This window comes from Crocuta crocuta, unplaced genomic scaffold (assembly GCF_008692635.1).
Source record: "Crocuta crocuta isolate KB4526 unplaced genomic scaffold, BGI_CrCroc_1.0 scaffold154, whole genome shotgun sequence".
In the NCBI taxonomy this organism is placed as follows: Eukaryota; Metazoa; Chordata; class Mammalia; order Carnivora; family Hyaenidae; genus Crocuta; species Crocuta crocuta.
Window position 1 is genome coordinate 6838204 of NW_027530545.1, and position 22445 is coordinate 6860648.

The 22445-nt window shown below is 37.1% G+C and overlaps 1 protein-coding gene across 5 annotated transcripts in view; it reads right to left on the reverse strand.

Moving 5' to 3' along the window:
* MBD5 (methyl-CpG binding domain protein 5) overlaps window positions 1-22445 on the reverse strand; it is a 430738-nt gene that overhangs the window by 23895 nt on the left and 384398 nt on the right. For all 5 annotated transcript variants that reach the window (XM_077767790.1, XM_077767788.1, XM_077767791.1 and 2 more), the window contains 4 exons: window positions 20256-22391; window positions 7177-8202; window positions 5324-5538; window positions 382-1590 (listed from right to left, as the gene is read on the reverse strand). In XM_077767790.1, the coding sequence (XP_077623916.1) occupies window positions 382-1590; window positions 5324-5538; window positions 7177-8202; window positions 20256-22391 (4586 nt within the window). The remainder of the gene's footprint in view (window positions 1-381; window positions 1591-5323; window positions 5539-7176; window positions 8203-20255; window positions 22392-22445) is intronic.

Sequence of the window (22445 nt, forward strand, 5' to 3'; positions counted from 1 at the left end):
ACCTCTGCCACACCCGTGGACTCCAAAGGCCACCAGATTTTTTCCCAGTCATTGCCACTTGCCTTCATCCTCTGTGTATGGAATGAAGAGTTAGGTAAATGCAGGGAAGGAAGGCCGAATTAACAAAATTCTGGAAATCTGGTTCCCAGGTTAGAGGCCCTAGTGGAATCTACAAATGCTTCACAACTCACCCCTTGATGGGACATTTTGGTGACTATAACCATCCCCTCTTCATTTTATGTTCCAGAAGTTTGTGAGACCTCAATGAGTCATGAAGAATCCTAATTTCAAATCCAATGAATCCAAAGTGATGATAACATATAATAACAACTGACATCTGAACAAAGGTTAGTATTTGACAATGGATAAAGATTGGTATACCTTCCCTTCCTCGGGGCTTTGTTGACATGAATTGTGAACGTCGTCCTCTCTTACTAATTTTCCAGGCCAAGAAGTAAGTCCTTTGATTTGGCCCCAGACCAAGTCGCCAACGTTGAACGTCCTTGGCCTATAATGTATCAACTCATTTGAAGAAGGGGAATCTGGATTCCTTAGGTCATCTTCACTACTAATGCTTTTAGCGTCTGAAGGGCTAGGCACACACCCATTAATGCTTTTGGCATTAAAGTCTCCATTGTAATGGATGTAGTCTTTGACTAGAGAACTTTCCAAACTATTTGAGGAGCTTGGAGATTGCTCCTCTAGGACCAGGTCTTGCCTTGTGGTGCTCAGCAGCTCTCCAAAGCCCCGACTCTGTCGAGGTCTGTTCCCATTAAGGTGTGCGCATCTTTCCACAGTGTTCTCTAGTCTCTCCTTAAAACTCATCATAGTTCTTTTGTAGTTATTATACCTGAAATTTTCCTCCAGAATTTTATCCCCTTGACAGTTTCTTGGTGGTAACAGTACCGGGTGCTGTTCCCCAGGCAGAAATGGCAGTGTGGAGACATTGTTGGACCTTTCGTGACAAGGACTACTGTGGACATGGCCTGGATGATCTAAGAATTCCTCACACTTCCACCGGTTTCGCTCCCCTCCAGGGCTTTGCTCCCCGTCCCACTGTTTTTTGGATGTGTGGCAACTTGCTGACTTGAAATACTCAAACCCATCTCCTTCATTTGAGTTCTTCCCATGGTCCAGATTCCTGGGCAGCCGAGCCCCTCTTGCATTCCTCAGCCTACCCTCATGATCGACACTGCTCATGTTTCGTCCATGAATGACCGCACTGACAGCACTAGGGAGACTTAATGGGTCACCAATCGAGGCAGTGAAGGCACTCATGGCACTCAGAGCTGGAATGGGGCTGATCTGAGTTGTACTGTTGACTGCAGTGGTGATGACAACCTGAACTCCTTTGCTGGCTGCATCAACAACTGCTTTGTAAATGGCATCCACAGAAGCATCACCTGGGCCGCCCACAATGAGGCCATCCTTCACCTGCTGACCAAGAGATGGGTCAATCCTCGGTTGCAACTCACAAGATGTATCTTGGAAAGGTGGAAGTGGAGTGTTTGGGTTCTCAGGAAGAGCCGTGAGCCCCGGCTGAGTGCTTATTCTTTTGTTTAGGAGAGCTGCATCCTCCTGCATTCTCACCTTGAAGAAACAGACAGGAAGTGGTGAGAGAGACAAAAGCCTTTAAAGACCTTGAAGAGAAAGACCATATTAAGATCTGCCAACAGGCAAACAAATATAACAAGGAAGGAAATAAAAAGGAAGAGTAAGGCTTGAAATAAAAAGGCACTCTGTTTAGAAAAGCTTGTGCCTTGGTTATATTTGGGTCCCGTTTCTTTGGTTGAAATCATTTCACAGATTTTTGTTTTAAGAAATCATCATTACCATACATTCTTTAGAAGAGTTACAGATGAGGTAGTTGGACACAAACTGTTTTCAGGTAATGACTCCACATCTTTAACTGTCATTACAGGTTTTGCAACTTGAAATTCAAAGAGAGAAACATGTCAGTAACCAGGACTGCTCGAATTACAAACGGAACCAAATTTTGAAAAGGATTTCTAATTCACTTATATTTCTACTGAAATATAACTAAGCTAAAAGACTCCTTCCCTTTCTCTTTCTTCAATCTCTCTCCATAAATATATATATGTATATATACATACTCCATATATATATGTGTATATATATATACTCTTTTTATAATAATAAAATATTTCTGATATGACACTATTTTTGAAAACTTCAGATTGAACAGTGACACCTACTTTTCAATCTTACCTGGCTACTGGCTAGGGGACACCCCTCTGCTCTCAATAGTGTCAATGGCTTTCTATAGCCATCAAGATGTGACTCTTAAATGGGAAAAGGTGAAGGGAGGGAATTCCCAGTAGGTAAGAATATCCATGCTCAGGACGGGAAGGATGATGCAGTTAGAAAAAGTCCCTAAGGTTATTCTAATTTCACCAACCCCACCTAAGAATTGCTGCTTTGAACCCTTGATACTTCAAATTTTCCCCTCAACGATCTGTCCCTTCTTGTCTTCACATCCTTTTCTACTAAACCAGAACCTGGGATCCATCAGTATATCAACCACTCTCTTGTTATTCTTCCCTGTCTAAAGCTACCAGATAAAAATCTCAATCCGGGATGAATTTAACTGCCTGCTTATCTATATCCACAGTGAGAATGTGGAGTATCTGTCTAGGAATTTAGGGCTTTCAACTGCAGCTGGGGGCTTACTGTTCTCATCAATGCAATGACCCTCTAGTTGGGTACCATTCCCCTTCACAGACATTCAAATCGTCATCCACTTCTTCAAGCTGGCTGCTTACCATCTCCAGCACTATTCTTAGTGGATAGCCTTACTTAATAGAGAGAATGGAGTTCTGATGGTTAAGAATTCTCATAGTTCTTATCCTCTGCTACTCTCTGCCCCCTGGCAGGACATACTTCTATGCCCCAAATCCTGCCCCGCTTCCCAGTGTAAGAAGGGCCTCTTCTGCTCTCTGAAGGTAAGTCCTTCATTTATGCTTTGGATCCCAAGGCAATCGTCAGAGATCTTACCTCATCTGTTATCTCTCTCTTCTTACTCAGGACCTTCAGATTATGAGACTGATGCGCTGCCCGCTGTGCTTCCCTTCTCTTCTTTATATTCAATCTTTCCCACTTTTTATTTTTATTTTTCTCTTTCCTTTGGCTATACAACCATGTGCATAGCTTCCCTATTTTAAAAGTTTGCATTCAACCTACGTCTGCCTTGGGGCACCACCCTATTTCTCTTATGTTCTTGCCAGTCACGTTCTTGAAAGAGTAATCCACACTCTTTAATTCCTAACCTTTTCATCCTTCCACCCACTGCACTCTGTCTTGTGCTCCCATCACTCCACCAAAACTGAATTCCACCATCACTAAAATCTAGTGGAGTTCTTTATCTACTTGTTTGAGATTCTCAGTGACATGGCTGAGCACTTTCTCTTCCCTTCTAAATTTATCTTACTCCATAAGATGTACATGAATATTTTCTCATTGTCAAAACACATAAAATTTTCTTTATCACTATTCCCCATCCAAACCTGACATTCCCATCCCTTTCCAATCCCATTTCCTTCCTCAGAAGTAATCAGTGCTGCAGTGCATCCTTACAGACACTTATTTTGAATACATTAAGGTGCGTAGGTGTATATCCAGTTTTCTTTCTTTTCTTCCTTCTTTCACATAAATGGTTCTGTACTTTAGTATTCTACAATACCACAGTATTGAAGCCTTGCAATCTTGTGGATCTTTCCATATCAGTTATACAAGTCTACCTACACCTCTTAAACTACTAGAAAGATGGATATACCATAATATATTTAATTATTTTCCTGCTGATAGACACTTAAGTGGCTTCTAACTTTCGCCACCACAAATCACGTTGTAATGAACATTCTGAGCGAATTCCCTTTCGCTCACATTTGAAGATTTCTGTAAAATAGATACAAAGAAGTTGAACTTCCAGGTCAAAGGGTATGTATATTTATTTTTTTACATTACTTTTGAAAAACGTCTATTTTTTGAGAGAGGGAGAGAGTTGTGCAAGGCTTGGGGGTGGGGAAGCAGAGAGAGGGAGACAGAGGATCTGAAGTGGGCTCCGTGCTGATAGCAGGGAGCTCAATGCAGGACTCAAACTCATGAACCACAAGATCATGAGCTGAGCCAAAGCTGGACGCTTAACTAACTGAACCACCCAGGCATCCCAAGGATATGTATATTTAAAAACCTGAGCCTGGGTGGCTCAGTTGGTTAAGTGACTGACTCTTGATTTCAGCTCAGGTCATAATCTCACAGTTTGTGGGTTTGAGCCCCACGTTGGGTGCTGCAGACTCAGGCTTGGGATTTTCTCTCCCTGTCTCTGTCTCTCACTCTCTTCCTCTGCTTGCTCTCTCTCTAAATAAATAAAATAAACTTTAAAGAAACTCCTGATAAACTATCAAATTACCTGGATTTGTATCAGCATACAATCTGTATCAGCATACAATCAGACCAACAATATCTTTAAAAGTCAGCAAGGAATATCAATCAATCTGATGGACACATGAGTGTTGTAATTTGTATTACTCTGATTACTCTTTTCATATGTTCATTAATAATTTATTTTTCATTTTCTGTTCGTATCTATTGTTCATTTTTCTAATCAATTATCTTTTTTCTTCCTGATTTGTAGGAGCTCTTTTTATATAATGAATGTCAATTTTTTGCCATTATTATGTAAGTATTTTCTGCCAGGTGCACTTGTCTTTAACTTTATTTAAAATACCTTTCGTCATATGGAGATTTTAAAGTTTTATATATTCAACCCTATTACTTCTTCTCTTTTTGACCTCCTGATTTTGTGTCTTACCGAAAGAACCTTCTCTGCCTCAAGATTATTTAAAAAAAATTCTGTATTTCCTTTTTATATTTATTAAGTGTCACTCTTTCCATCTAGCTCCTTAATCTGTCAGAAATGTGTTCCACTTGTAAAGCTAAAGGAACACTATATAGCTGAAGCTAGGGTGAGCGGTGAGGCCAGGACTAGAGAGTCAGCCCAAGCTGGCATATTAAAGATGTGGATTTCAGTCATGAGAGCAGTGGAAACCCTGAGGGAGTTTAAGAGGATCATATGATCAGTTTTTACCATCCGCTCCCAAAGGACCACTGAGATGCCTCAGGCAAAATAAAATAACCTTCACACAAAAGACTGGAATGTTTCACAATAGTCATTACTGGAAAATAATAGTAAGTGGAGGTGAAAGGGCACATGGCCTCTTTTTTCTGTCTCTTCCCCCCAATTAAGTATTTTAACAGACCTAGACATTGCTTACTATTTGAGTAACCCAGGGAAGGAGAGTACCTGAAAGTTCTGAAACAGACAAGCCATAGGGTTACTGTTAGCCGGGCAAGGGATTGTGGGCTGTCCTTGAAATGCCTGCAGGTTCTGGTACCCCTGGAGAAGTTGCTGCTGCTGCTGCTGCTGATTTGGAGGAAACATCTGATTGTTGTTTAACAGCGACTGCAGATGAGTCAGTTGATGGTTATTCAAAGTATTGTTTATTGAGGACATGTCACCTATAGTTTGAAAAACATAAAGTGTAAGTCAGTGTGACTCTTCGGAGATCCTGTGCCTATCTATGCACCTGAGGATTCCTGAAACAAAACCTGAAAACTACACGTGACACGGTCATTCTTTTCTCTTTTTCTCACCAAAGTCTTACTAAGTGGTAAATAGAGAGTAGTAGTATTAATTAATTTTATCTTCCATAATTAGTTTTTTGATTTTATGTCCCGGAGACACTACTTAGTCTTTGCTTTTTCCATTAGCCAATCCTTCTAGATTGAGCTTCGGTGTTATAAATTCCTTGAAATTATTTTTGTTAGAGCACCTAAAACTAAAGGTGGAAATTAATCCTAAAATGTTTTAGTAATCATAAGTATCTGAGCAAATTATTAAAACGAGTGGATCTGATCAGGCCTTGTTTACAAAATTTAGTTCTCATGCCACAGTCATCAATAAATACCACCAAAGAAAATCAGATTTGGCCTAGGAACACGTATTTTGTTTTTAAGTAAGAGGTTGGTCACCTAAAATTAAAACTGTAAAGCCAATAATACAAAAGAATTCATTGCCATAATCATTAAAAATAAATATTACTCAATCAGTTGGGATAAGCTAACAACTAAGTTCATATTCATAATTCAAAATTAACTTGTTTTAAAATTACAGTGAAATTATCTTGAAGACAATGCCATTGAAATTGTCTTGTAACTTGAAATATGTAAATCTGTAATGCTTTTTAGGTTATTTTACTGTTGATTTTGATGCCAGATAGAACTAATAAACTATAGCCTAGAGTGAACTATAAAATTAGTAAACTATATTCTAAAGGCATCCATAAAATCTGGAAACATTATTATTAATTTTTATTAAATCAATAAATTTAAATACCTTGTGACTGTATTATATGTATTTGCCTCTTTCCAGACTTTCTGGATACCATCTCTGCACTTACTGTTACAGCTATCTGCATCAGTCAGTTGGATATACTTGCCATTATTTTCTAACCTTTTTGTGATAGGATAATATATGTGAAGGATTTTGTTTTTAAGACACAAAATTCTAAGGAATTATATTGGCTGAGGAAATCTAACATCGGCTATTGAGACTATCTGTTTCCTTGAACTTGAGCAAAATTTATCTTTGAATATCTTTATGCCTTGTTTCTCATTTTTCTGGATAAGCATTTAGTTTTGTTTATTTAGGGGTCGCCTGGAAGCAATACTTCCTCAAACAGTTTCCATCCACAGTGCAGCCGCTCATACTAACCCTGTGATGCCACACCAACTAAAATTCAAGTAAGAGTTACTTTTAAGATGGGCCTGTGCTTTATTGTTTGGAAAATCAGACTGTACTTGGCTGAAGAGAACGATAGGTAGGTTAGGTTTAAGTGGCATCAGAATTAGAAGATCAGAGAAAGTAGATTAAAATGTTATTCAGTGCTGCTCGAACAGGGGAAGAGGAAAAAGTCATTTTCATGTTTGTATAACTAAGGGTGTGTGGGGGTGTTATTATATTTAGTTCCTTAAGCAAGCTGTGACATAACAAAAACATTTTTAAAAATAGTGTGACAAAATGGAGTTTTTAAAAAGGAGAAAATAGAATTAGAAAAACGTTTCTTTGGTAAAAATTTGTGAAAAAATGTAACTTACCAAGCAGACCTGTCCCCAGTAGAGGGTTAAGTAGCTGTGGCATCACAGAGTTACTGTTGAGTTTAGCTGGACCAGGTGTATTCCCAGCATTATTAGATATATTCAGCAATGTTTCTGCCATTGACACCACTGCTGTCCCACCAAGTGTTGAGACAGTCAGTGCTGCCACTGCTGATGATGTAGTGGTTGTGGTAGTGGTTGCCTGGGAGGAAGTTGCTATGGAAACCTCTGGATGATTAGCGGTGTTGGCCGATGCTGGGTTCAGGACACCTCCCAACAGCTGGGGATTCAAGGCCATTAATCCTGAGGCCCCAGTGACAGCTGGGAGGAACAGGGGGTTAAAAGTAGTGTCACTGCCTGCAAAGCCCGGTAAAGGGTTCCCCAGGGGGCTGGTTAAAAGGGTCTCAGCTCGGCTGTTCTCTGACTGATTGCTTGGCAAATGGTCTGGTGGGGCTGTCATCTGTGTTAATGAGGGTAAAGGTGTATTTTGCTGTTGCAAAAGATCTGAGATGGTCAGATTGAAAGATGGCAGGGGAAGCATGGCAGCTGCTTGGGCTTGGTTCTGAAGCAGGGCTGCTAAGAGCTGAAAGTGAACAGGCTGCAATACCTGCCCATCCATGTCACCGGAGAGAAAAGCTAAAGCAGCGTTTACATTCGGGTTGAGAAAACCTAAAGGGTGGAGGTTGATCTCAGACTTGCCTTCTCCTGCTGAAGGCTGGAGGATATTTAATAGATTCTGGTTTAGGAGATGCTGTTGATTCACTGGCAAAGAGATAGGTAGAGAACTGAGGAGGCTGGGGTTCAAGGGGTGTGGAAGATGGTTGTTTGAAGTGCTGTTGGATGGAAAATGAAGTGCGTGCTCTTGGCCAACATAAGGAAAATCACTCCCAATAGGCAGCTGACTCTGCAGTGGATTTCCAGCTGCGGTGGTAACTATGACGCCATCTTGCAGAACAGATGTTGTCTTTGTGATGGCAGGGTGGCTGGTGCCAGCTATGGCTGTAGAGGATGATGGTCCTGAACCACCTACAATGAAGAAGAAGAAGAAAAAACAAACCACCTATTAATTATGGATGTTAAGGAAGACAACCCCATAAAAATACACTAAGGTTCATTTCAATTCATTTGTTCCACGTCGCCTTTGTGAATTTAAATCAGATTAATTGTAATCAGAGACGATTTGGCAGTGGTTAATGAAGCTGAAGTGTAACTTTATACTTCCTCATCTACTTTGAAAATAAGTCTATTGAAGAAGTTTAGAAATATTAAAAAATATTAGGAAATAGCTGTTTCTAACTATCAAACATCTTGCTTCTCACAGCCTGGACAAGGTGAAAATAGGGCAATCTGCGCTGTCATTGGCAGACAAGGGTGACAAGGCTTTATTTTTCAAAACATATTTTTTCATTTAAGAAAATGTTTTTGGTCTTTATTTATAATACTACCACCTCCTTTTAGTGGAAAAAAAAAACCCTAGAATACACATGAGTGTATAAAACAAAATAAAAAATACCTATGGAGATAACTATTAATATTTTAGTATACAGTTCTTCAGGCTTTTCCCACCTGTATGTATATACATATGCAGACATATATACACAAATTACATATTTTAACAAAAACAGAATCATGCTGCTTTGTAACTTTTATGTTTTATCCATAACCCTTTTCTTTTATCAATAGGTTTCAACTACCTTACCATGTTAACTCGTGTTAACCTGAAAGTCATTTTACTTGTGTCATGTATGAAGATACCAAAATTTAATCAATCCACAGTTGTGGATATCTGATTGTTTACCATCTTTTACTGTTGTAAGCAACACTGCAATAAACGTTCTTATTAGCTCATCTTTGCCAATGTGCTGTTATTTTCTAAGGATAAATTCTTAAAAGTGGAATTCCAGGGACAAAAGAGTTTACATATTTTTAAAGCTTTGAGTACATATTGTCAAACCGCCCTACAGTCAAGTTGAATAATGCACATTCAATTAATACTTTTATAAACAGTGTATGGCAGTGTTCATTTCTCATCAACACTACATTTTTTGATCTTTTAATCTTTGTCACTGATAGCATAAATATACTCTGTACTTAGGGTTCCCTAAATCAGACCAAATGCCATCACCCCAAATAGCATTCTTAATCTTGAAAGTCTTATGCTTTGGATGAAAATTCAAGGAACTTAACATTAAAAATGTAAAACTTCAGTTGTTTATTATAATCATTTTAGTTGTTCTCAATCCAAGATGCACAACAGAATTACCTGGAGAACTTTAAACAAGCAAATAAACAAAAACAATGCCTGGGCCTTATCTCAGGCTAGCTGAAAACTCATCTCTTAGGGTACAGCCTGAGTATCCTTTGAAATCACCCCTGGCGATCCAGATGCACAAGGGATGGAGTGAGAATCACATTCTGTTGAAAAGTAACCTACAATCATTGTTTTCGTAAAAGGTCTTTCCCTAAAGAGATGCAGTATGTATTATATGCATTCAGCAAATATTGTTACAGGCTTATGTAACATGTATATGATATAATGAACAACACTAGTGTTACTGAAAATCTAAAATAATTCAAACACTTTATTGCTGTGCTATGCCATCAAAAACTTTATATTTGACTATGTTACCATTGAGACCTTGTCCAAATAGAAATACACAGAAATGTTTCCATCATTGTATCAGTATTACAAATTTTATATGCTTCTTGTTTTCTTCTAGTGGAATAACACAAAAATTTTTCTTTTTTGATATATGGACATTTGTATGAATATTTTTAACCTTGTAACCTATGGATCGATCATATTTGCTGAACCATTCTGATAAAGTTTGGCATTTATATTTTCATCATCGTATATAACACAGAGATGAACATCTTCCTGCATATGATACTTTGCTACCTTTGAATTTTTCCTCAGGGAAAACCTGTATGTTGTTGTAAGAATCAAAAACAGGTCAGTGAAAGGCTCGTAATGTTTGAAAGCCTATACAAATAAAAGGAGTTATCATTGTCAGCATTATTATTTACATTAGTAGCTGTGGTTAGTAGTGGTGATATAGTAATAATAAGTATAAATCCGTATACCCAACACACCTTATAAAATATCTCTATATTGCATGACTTTGTAATTTTTCCCAGTTGTATGTCTGTTTTTTTTTTTTTTTAGTTTTCTTTCAGTGTTTCATTTAAAGAATGAGGTTTATAACAAATCTGTTTAGAAATATATAAATATTTATAAACTATTATCACAAAATAGTGACTATGTTCACAAAGAGTAGAGTAAGAACACATCAAATGCTGAAGTAGGCATATGGTATACAATTCCTTAAATGTTAATTCAGATTTGTAATAAAAGTCAACACCTTAAGCATTTCACTGCTTCATAAAGTTCGTTCTTTCTGTAAATGGGCAAAAAATGTGCTTTATTTGCATTTGCAAGCCATCTTTTTAAACAAGCCAATAACAACTCTTATTTACTGGTAATCACTATCTGTGGCCATTTTTCCAATCTGCTAACCAATAATGACACATTTAAATGTGCAGACCACTGTTCTTTTAACCACAACCAGAGCACATTTTCAAAATAATCTAGCAAGGCATTATATATGTAGGGTTTTCTTAGAGGTTACTACTATTAATATTTTTGTCCTGTTTTGCAAGAGAGAAACATCTACATTTAGGAGCCATTTGGGGAGGTTATTCTAAAAGTTCTTCATCTAAATATTCTTGAGGAATGACAATAAAGAAAATATTATAAACAGAAATGTGGTGGAGATCCAAACGTCTTAAGGATAGTATGTGGATCAAGGCCTAGTTTTTATTTTCTCTAACTTTCAACAATGAGCAGAAAGGCTTTGTTAAATAAAAGGATAGAAGCGGTGATATAAAACAACAGAAACAGCTCCCTGCCCTTTCCTGCAGGAACTCAGAGTAGAGGAAAAGTGATAAACACACAAATCTCCTTGTCTTTCTTTTTCCTCTTCCAAATACATTTATTGGGAGCTTATATGAATCAGAAATGTTAAAGCTCTGTTCATAGATCTAGTGTAACTGTAATGCCACATACTAAGAGATTTGACAGCTATATAGCAAGGGGACAATTGGAAAACTGAAGGTGTCAGGGTAAACTAAGCAATGGTAACATTTGATCTGGGATTTGAAACTGGAATAAGGAGATAGAAACAAGGTCATTAGAAAAAGAAAAAAACCAAGGAGATAATGAAGTGCATGGAGGGTAATAAAGTATATGAAAGTACATATGCTGAAAACAAAGAAATTGACTAAAACTATTGTATGCTACTTTTCCACATACCCTTGCCCTCCCACCATTGTTAAACGTACTGCCTTAGACAAGTAGCACAGAACTTTGAAATTATCTTTCTAAACCATTAAAAGGCAAGGATCGCTTCTTATTTCTGAAACCTACCACGGTCTCTAACACATGGTTGGCATTCCAAAAATGTCAGTTCAATGAATCTATTAAGATCATAAAACCTGCATTCAACTTCTAGAAATCAGAGCTTTTGATGCTGTGTGTGTGGCATGTGATTGGGAAGTAAGAGAGAGAATACCATTCTTTTGTGGGGAAAGTAAAAACTGACTTCAGTATTGGTCCAATATTGGCCAGGAGGTAAGAGACAGGAAAGGAGATGCCTGGAAGACAACAAGTTACCTCAGACTCTCACGTGTTCCTGGGAGTTAAAATCACCTTACAGGGGAAGAGGTATATTCCAAAGTATTCTGAGTTCTTAAAGTCACTCAGAAATGTTTGGGGTCATCCAAAGAAGACCTTGAATTTTTATGTCTGGAGTGAAATTGGAGATTGCTTATTTCTGAACCGCTTAATCTTGCATAGGCACTCTCTGAGGCAATCCTACTTTACAGTTCTATGTAAAAACCATATGGTCTCTTGAAGCACGTAGAAAAAAAATGTTTTCTTAAAGATGATTTTTTTTCCCCCAGCCAAGATGTTTTGTGCTTAAACTAGTGAAAGGGACAGTTACTAAGTTTTTTAAAAAAGCAAACTATTCACTAAACATTTAGCATTTAAATAGCCAAATGGCATCTGGAGCCTGGAACAAGTTACTAAGTTGGAGAAGTCCTTTAATTGAAAAAAATGATTATTTCACATCAGCCAGCAGCACCATGAACTGGCACACATTCTTTTTCTCATTGTCTCTGTTGCTTTTAATGAAGTAGGAGATGAAACTGCAAAGCCACCCAAAGAAACTTTTATGGGGTGAGATCACGTGCCTAGACATGCAATCAGAGGTTGAGATATAATGGGACAATCAGGAATTGACACTCTTAGCTTGCCCAGTGGGGTAGATTTCCAGATGTAAACAGTACTCTTTGCACACACATATAATTTATGATGTGTGGGAGTGTATATGTGTGTGTACATACAGAAATATCACCAGTAAATTTTTAAAATATTTTTAAAGGATATTTTCCTATTATTGTTTCATTATTGAGATGTTTTTTCTGCTTCCTTTAAATTTTTTTATTTGCTTTTTAGAACACAGGTAATATCCACCCCTTTAGATTTATTTCCCTTGTCACCAATATCCTTTAAGAAAAGTCACTGTATTATGCTAAACTCTTATATGGTTGACTCTTAAGTATTAGTATTATTGTACATGCCTTTGTATGTACACAAGAGATGGCATAAAGCTTATACCAAATGAATCAATAAAGTGCTTTTAAATTGTCATCATACCCGTTTGATCTATATCTCCAATTTTGAATAAATACCACTTTATGCTATAAAACTTTTGCAAAGTTAATATGCCCAAATACTGATTTTTATCCATAAAAATTTAAGAACCTAAGAGATGAATCATATAAAAGGTATGCCTTCACCATTTGACCTTTATCATTTGCTTTGGCAAGTGTACTTTAAATGCAAACAAGGTCAATGGTAATCCTTAATAAAAATGAATGCTTGTAGAAACAAGAGAAAACATAATGCTCTAGTGAGTCTAATAAAATATAATTCACTTTTCAATCCCATGGAAATAGTAAAATTTTCTCCTCTATATTTAAAGGATTAATTTAAAAAATAAATAGAAAGATAACTTGTATGAGAGGTCTAGATCTTCCAACAAGACATTATTTCCCCAAGCCTCAGTAATGGCATGGTATATGTAATTACAAAAATATATCAATTTCTATCTTTGTGCTTTGCATCCTGATGTAAATTCCTAGCATTCCTTTACCAGAAGTAGGCAGGAAGACCTAGGGATTGGTGGCTATAAGAAGAGGAGGGGAAGCGATCAAAGGCAGCATCTAATGAAATGCTCTCCACCCTTAACGGGGCCAGCCTGCTGGGGAGGAAGAAAACCAGTGGAAAGGATGCAACTTGAATAGTGGAATGTGATGTTTCAGTCATGACTGTATCAAGATCAGTTTTGTGGTGGCAATGGGGTCAGGCAAAAACAAACAAACAAAAACCAAAACTGATCATTTCTGTTTCCTTAAAACAGAATTACTCCATCAACTGTTGGAGTAAATGCAAAAATGCTTGAGATGTTTCACTGTTTACTCAAGCAACAAAGTTTTGGTTTATTTTTAGAAAAGCCTTTTATCACATTAAAAAAGTTTTTTTTTATTGTAAGGAAACCAATTTTGAGAAAAGAGGTTAAATCTTTTGCTTGGTGGGATTTCTGCTCTCTGAATATGGGGGTAGAGTAACAGTTAAAATATCTCAACATTCCATTTGGAAGTTTTATCTCCTTATTTTGTTTAACGAGCAGAGTGAACTGAGTTTCTAAGTTATAAATAGTTAACTTTGTGTCCTTCCATTGTACTACTTGATCTGCAGTGCTAAAACAGTGCTTAGCACATACTAGGCGCTCAGTAAATATTTGTTAATTACCTCATGAATATTCTAAGACAGTTTAGGCCTATTTGGGGCTGCGAAACCAACTTAGTATGCCCCAACCAGTATATTTTGATAAATGAAATAGAAAAACAAAAGAATACATTGTATACCTAAGGAAATATTTTGTGCAAAATGTTTCNCATGTTAGTGGGTGATAAAATCATTTCAGTGGGCCATGACTGTCTTAGAGAAGAAAAAAAAAAAGAAATAGAATAAGACAGGATAAGATAGAATGGGATCAGAGTGCATCACATATAATAAATGTTTTATTTTTGGAAACTTTTGTTATATACTAGAAACATATCTCTAGTGGATTATAATGCAAGTTAATTTCTTACTATAGGAAGAAATACCAAAAGGTTGAAAACACTGCTTTAGAGTCAGGCCTCTGACTTGCTTGACTTTGTGAGGAGTGGTCTATGGAGCTGTGCTCCAGGAAGCATGTTTGTCAAAAGAGGTGTTCCTGTGGAGTTGTGCAGCACAGGGGGTCTGCTCTAGGTTACCTCTGATGAATGCTCTCCCTTATACCTGTACCCCATAGGTCTTGGACACATATTTTGAACTTTCCTGGACTAGCTCTCACCCAGGAGTATCTCAGCAACTCCTCACACTTCTGTTGTTTAGTTCCATTTTTGGAACTAAGGTTCCTGTAAAAAGGTGAGCTGTTACTTTGAATTTGCAAGTATAATTCTTACAAAATAATTTTTAGTCTACTCTTTGCTTTACTGGCCTTAATGTTGTTTGACGTAAGTTCCCGTAAAGGAAGAACACTATGATTTATCTAGTACTACATGCATGTGGAAATGAAATCTGTTTTGATGATACCACAGAAATATTTTTAAGCGTTATTTTTAATGAGTCAAATTTTTGAAGAGTTAACATTACTGCCTCGAATTTGGGTACTTTTAGAAGCTGCATCAATGTTTTCAGACCACTTGATTTTAGTAAATAATAACTTAGTCATGTCCTAGAGAACTGAAGAATTTCTAGTGACTTCATAAGTGAGTTTAGTGTATTGCAATGGAATAAGATTCTCCCAATTTGCACACTGGGACAATTTATTTCTTGAAAGGTACAAAATAGATCATTGAATCAGCAAACATATCAAACCACTCTGAGTTCTGTTTTCACCTTTGATTATACATACCCAATGTCTAAAGTCAAACATATTTTAAGTCTTTCTTTTGTACACAAGGAAACATTAAACCTGGAATACGTAAACAAAACAAGTGGTGTAACCCTGATAATAGGAAACCTTCTTAAACAGCAAGACATCATTTTAAAAATATCTTACAGCAAAGAAGAAATGGCTCATTTTGCAAAAACTTAACTGAAAGAACAGACATAGATTTTTATCACACAATCAAGAATTTAATAGAGTTTTGGTATTGGTTAAAAAACAAAGCAGAAGGCAACTTTTAACCTAGAAGCCTTGTGCATCAGATGAGGGATAAAATCTAGACATTTAAAAGTTTGGTTGGAAAAGATGTCAATATCAACTATTATTAATTCAACCACATTAAAGGAGGCTTTGCCCTTCTTCACTCTACATTAATCTTTATAAGACTAGAAGAGTATTTCCACACAAATGTCCCGTATCCTGAGAGGGTTAACTTACATAGTACAATCCATCCTTGAACATTTTTATCCCATAATCTCTTTGCACCTGTAACTTCAAATGTAGGGAATAACAATTTCCCTTTATTTTCTTTACTGGCATGTTCTGAGAATAAATAAATACATAGAACATAAAACCAAGCTCATTGCTTTGCAGTCTTTTACCTAAAGTGTTCTTTTGTGGTCTCTATTTCATTTTCTTATACCTACCATATCAATGGCTGTACTGAGTTTCAATCAAATGGTTTTTTTTGTGTGTGTGTGTGTTGAAAGAAAAACACTTTATTTTCCAGAGTTTTTAAAAAATATATATGAATATCCATGAACATGTATTTATTCATAGGTTTATTTCTATTGTTAGTCAGTGTATCTCTTTAAGAGTTAAGGCAAATAAATGTTTGAATTATTTTCTCTTCTGGTACAAACTCATACTTTTCCCTTCAGAGGATTCTATGTTCCTGTGTTTAGAAGAGTTGATTAAATGTTTTGTACTAGAAAAAAGGAAGAGAATATAAAAGGGGCTTTGAAGTGAAAAAGTTGTATTTAATGATTATCACATTGGAGAAGGTAAGGTTCAGTTATTAGGTTGGTTAGCAGAGTAGTCTCAATCTTTTTGCTTCTTTGAAAATTGTAAAAAACCACAGGGCCACGGAAGAGATAAGTTGTCACAGGGACACTTGTTCTATGGCCAGCAGGTGAGCCGTGGTCAGAAGACTGAGGAGGCACAGGCCTGATAACATTTGCCAGTCAAGGGCACTTGATTTGGGATCCCTCCCTAAAACGAAACCCCAAAGGATGTGCTGGAACCATTTAAATGCTGAAACTTGGCTCTCTACATAAATGGAAAGTTGCTTTAAATGGACACTACTGATGGATTTCAGAACATACTTGCATTCAGCAGTTTGAGTATTTGGACTGAGAATCAGGAACTTTGGGGTTTGGTTTGCCAGACCCACCCAAGCTTTACATTACAACTTGAGGAATGTCAGCAAGTATCCTACTGGTCATTTTCTAAATCTGTTACATGGAAATATTAAACTTTACTTGTAATTTGATATCTAAAAAGTGAAGAGAAACCTGTAAACTTTACAATGCAAAGTGTTCAGAGAGCTTTAATGGAAAGGCAATTTCAAAACACCAAATAGAATTAATAAAGCCTTGCATAGTCTTAAATAAGCCTTGCATAGTCTTAAATTTTAGAAATATTTTATAAGCATTTTATATCTTTTACCTGATTTTTTTTTTACTATCTCTGCCTCAAATTCCCATATTTGAGATGTGATACATCTTTAAATGTTTCCCATGGAATTCACATGAAGGCCTAAAAAAAACAGTATTTGGGTTGTTTATAATAGAAAAACTCTCTTTAAAATAAGTTTCTGAATATAAATTACCAATTGAATTAAGTGTTCTCAGAGCAAGTGATTCCTCCTCTTAATTAAAGTCTTACTGTAACATTTTTGAGTTGCTTAGGAGAGTGGAAAAGGCCCTGGATTAAGCAGGTCACTTGAGTTCTGTCCAGGCTCTGTCACCATAGAGAAGAGTAGCTCTATGTTACCTGTGGGTCTCTTTCACCTTCACTGTGTTGTCATGCTCGAAGGGTAGAACTAACATCTGCATAGATGCCTCCTTCAACAGTTGACTAACACGTTGCCCAGTAGGAATCCCATGCTTATCTGATTGAGTTAGGTGACCCAAATTCATTAAAATCAAGGTCACCAAATGTGACTCACAAACGAGGGGCAGTTCTCTTGATAGTTTGGACATTTCATCTGTGTTGACACAACATCTTAATATCAGAATCCAGAGAGAAGGCAAAAATCACTGACCTTTGTCTAAAAGTGCATCAAAAGTTTACAAATGTGGCTTGTAACATGCACTGATGTGTTTTAATGTATTATCTGTTGCGTATTTTTAAAGACTTTGAAAGTGAAAACAGTATTTTTGACTACCGAATGTTTTAGATGAAGAAATTACACAGCTGGGAAGAAAACGGATTTTACAATCAGATGAACCTGAGTTCAAATTCTAATTCAGTTATGTGTGATCTTGGACAATTATTTAAATTCTCTGAAGTTCAGTTAGTCATCTGTAAAGTGGGGGCAATAATACCTTATACTTTGGAGAACTACACAGATTAGAAATAATATAGGTAAGTTACTTGGCACATCATAGGTACTCAATAGCTATGGTAGCTATAAGCAACATTTTAAGAGTAAAATGTATTTTTCTTCTAATGTCTTACTGGTATGCTAGGACTACGTAACAGAGATTATAGGGGTAGCTGTGACTGTCACCTGCTAGGTCACTCTGCATGCCTAGCCTTGCTTCTTATTTGATGGATGAATAAATGTCAGTGCAAATAAATATTTAGGCTAAGCAATTATAACGACAGTGCATTCAGTTGACACAGTTTACTCTGTATCAAAAAGAAACATGGAATTAGAGACTTTTTCAATATTCAGCTCATCAAAGAGTTACAGTAATTAGTAAATCTACCCATTTTCACAACCAGCTGCACATCAGATCTATGTACATAATTAGTATTTAATTTTATTAGGTTTAATATTTTAAAACTTCTTACTGACCTAGATTTTTTTTTATCAAAGCATATGCTTTCTGTTAGCTTACACATGATTGGTCACATCCATATCATTACTAGACATTTATTCTTGTACAATTTAGCTATTTATATGCTGACACTTTTCTTAGATTAATAGATTTTCAACCTGTGTTAGACACTCCCAGCACCGGCAATCCAGATCTGATGCTTTACAGAGGTTCATGGAGCAAGAAAATACATGTCCAAGACTATATAAAATAAGTCTAAACTGAACATTCAGAAGAAACAAAAATATAAATAAATGTTGGTCTTTTCCATTACGGATGAATTGAAATACATCATTAATAAAATATATACACTTTGCAATATGAACTCAGACCTGAAACAAAGTAAGTTGAGGTAAGGGGTATCAAAATGTAAAGATATATAATACAATGAGACTAACAATGTCTCATCTAAATGATTGAAGGCATGCTTAATAAATACGGTATGTTTTAAAATAGTTACTGATTTCATGTAACTTTCATCTGCTAAAAGCATAAGATTAAATTTTCACTTGTGTGGAATTATTTAAAAAAGTATGAGTCATTGAAAAGTTGGAAGCCCCTTTGGAATAAGTATCCTGTTAAACACATAAAAAATAGTTTCATGAGATTCTTTAAGACTAAGAATATCTAGAAGGCACTAATCATTTCAGTTATCTTCTCCACCTTATATTCTTTTTAACATAAGAGGTCAATGAACAGTTCATTAAATACTGACATCAAAACATAAAACAACACAAGTTGTGGAGGATGGCAGGTGTAAAGTAGTGACACAAGGAAGGAAAACACTCGATTTTACCACCAGCAACAGAGACATGTAGGTTCTAATGCTTTCCCAGCATGAGGGTATAATACAGTCTATACATATCCAAACAATAGCTTGTTATTAAAAGCCTCAGCAGTTTTCTCATTTCCAGTAGCATTCTGCTATTCAAAGCCTGTTGTATTCATATCTGAATAATATTGTCTCTACAATTATCTTCTGTTTCCTCCCTGTCATTTCATACAAATCTCTAACCATTAGTGTTGGATTTTGGGTATTCTTTCTAAAATATTTCCATGGTCAAATTTTCTGATGTCTCAATGAATTTACCTCTTTAATGCTTCTTTACTGATTTTTATAACAATTTCTGATGATCCTATTGCACAGAACACAGTTCTTTCTAATGTGTCTACTTTTAAATAAATTGGTCTCCTTCATTATAGTGGATGAAGAGATAAAATAACTTTGGGTTCAAGACCTTAATGTCAATGGTAAAAATAATAGTTAAATTCTACAAGAAAACTGTAAAACAATTTCAAGATCAAAAATTCTGGAAATCAGGTTTCAAGCCTTTTTTATTAGAAAACTTAAATTATTACCTTTTTTTTTAAAAAGGGAGTAGCCAATATCCATTTTTTAATTTTCTCAACAAATAATAAAGGATAGCATACTAGGATAAGAAAACACATTAGAAGGCAGCTTTCTACTTCACACAACTTCTAGTTACCTTTCCTAACCATTTACCTATTTCTGGTCAGCAGCAAGAACAAAAAATCCATTTATTTTTGCCTTTTTGGGTTTTCCAAGATGAGCGTCATTTACCTGAATACAAACAAAAGCTAGGGGAAACGGCTTTTATATTGGCATAGACCGAGTACATGTCTCGTGAACCAGGACACCCTGCCTTCTATGGCTTCTTTTGTAGTTTAGAGTCCAATGGTTATATAACCAACTGAAAGTCAAACAAAATTCAAAATGACACAGATTGACAACAAATAACGGAAACACATGGAATCCCCTTGGTTGTTATTTTTGCTGATAGACAAATCCCTAGCATTCTGTAAATAAAATTATAAATACTAAAGAAATGATGACAATTTCACAATGGGGAAAGGATCATTTCTTATCATAATAAATATTTTGGTACAAATTTTAAAAAACGTAGAAAAGTTTAGTACCTTGGGGTACTTTTTTCTAATAAAACCATACCTGCTTCAGAACTTGTTTGATTATAGCTGCTAACAATGCTGTTTGGTATCACTGGAGTGGAGGACGTTGAAATTCTTGACTGAGGTGGATTGGGATGTAATGAATTTCCTAAAGCCATGCCCGACTGACTGAGCATCCCACAGTTCCCGCTAGCCTGAATCTGATTTATTAAACCTGCAAGATGGTGGTTTGGGACTGGGCTGTTACTGTGAACAAAGTTAGTGTTTGCATTGTGGCAGTGCACGGCTTCCCCTCTCAAAGGTATGTTCTGTGTCAGTGAATTCTGAAGAGCACTGGAGTTCATACTGGGATCTGTAAAATGCAGCTGGTTAGCAGAGCAAGGCAAAGCAGTATTTGAGCCCCCACAACCCGGGGTACTATTGCTACTCAAGTGAGAGCTTTGACAACTCATAGACTGTAGTAACTGAGACATTGAACTGATGGGAAATGAACCCTGACCCTGCTTTCTTAGCAAGTCGGGTCCAGGTTTAGGAACTGCAGAACTATCCATTTGAGACTGTCTGAGCAAACTCAACACTGTGGTAGGTGGTTGTTTTCTTTTCCGCAATGAGTCTTTTTGCTGAGACATCAGCTTATCTCTTAGTGCTGCTCGACCACTTTGCCCTTCCCCTGTTGGGAGAAGCATGTTGGCAGTAGGAGGGAACATGGTGTTTAAAGTGCTATGTCCTTCAGTGTTGCCACTGCCAGCAACAGCTCCAGAATTGCTACTGCTGCTACAGTTGTTACCAGCAAGTTTGTTTTGATTTGCTAGCTGTGCTTTGGCTGCTGCTGAGAGTAAACTACTTGCTGGAAAGGAGGCAGCATTGTGCTGGTTCAAGATCTGATTTAAAGGCATTCCCAGCAAACCAGGCTGACTCTTTACGGAACCACTTCCGGCAGATGCAGTAGGAAAAGCTGCACTGCTTGGGGTATTTAGTACATTACTCATTCCAGCAATTAATGGGTTAGGGATATCCTTGTACTGATGGTGTCCATCGGACTTGGTAGAAGGGCTTGATGGCATTGATGGCCTTGGGGACCCTATTGTTGACCTTGGTGACCTGGGTGGAACCTTAATACCACTACAAGTGGCCTGGGGTCCTAGAGGTGGCATCATGAAATTTCCGTGATCTGATGATGTGGAAGATGAGCGTGATCTTTGGGGCGATGCCTCAATCCTTCCAATTCCAGTCCCCATCATGTGCACTGGGGATGTCACTGGAGAAGGGGACAGGGAGGTTGAAGCTGAATGCTGAACTCTTTGTATATGACTCCCATGATTCATGTGACCAGGTTTTACGGTTGGCAAAGGGAGATTACTTGGCAAAGGAACAACAGCAGGAGGCATGCTTACATTCATCACAGGTACCTGAGAGTGGACATTTGAATGGAAACTAGTTGGATTAATGATAACAGGGTTCTGATTCACCGGTTTACTGGGAATAGGGTCAAGAATGCCAAGTGGATCTTTCTCGGATGTTAATGGCTTTTTCTGAAGAGCACAAGAAGGTGGAGGAGGGGGAGGTGGGCCTTGGGGTGGTTTGTGGTGGAACATTGCTCGTGGTATTTCCATATTAGTTGAAAAATTACACATTGGTTTTTTCATTACTGGACTCTTTGTAGTCAAGGTTGGGGAAAGAGGTATATTAGTCCTTCCAGCCATTGCACAGGATGACTGTACAGGAGAACCATGTAGCATTACTGAAGGTGGAGAAAGAGGAGTCCTATTTAGATGAATAGGACTAGAATTGGGAGCTCCATGAAAACCAGGATTATTTCTTGGGAAAACATCAGGGCTTCCAAGTGGGTCAGTCCTTGGAGAGATTGAGCCATCTCCATATATCTGGGAACCTGACGATGCTGGGCTAGGGAGGCCTCCATGACTGCCACGGAATGGAGATTTCTGTCCGTGTTCACTGCTGCCCAATCTCTGTCGGGGGTAGACAGGGTGGAGTTCTTGCTGCTGGCTTCCAGGCAGTTCTTGTACATAGAGCCTTCCCATGGCATTTGATGATCCAATCATTAACTTGAAAGGATTCTTACATTCAGGCATTACAGAATTTGTAATTCCTTCATGTGATTTATTTCTTACAGATCTTGGAGTTGCTGCCCGAGAAGGTACTACTGGAGTTGCATCTGATATGAAAGAGAGAGAGAAAAAAATTCTGTTAGTTTTCTCAATTCTTTTGT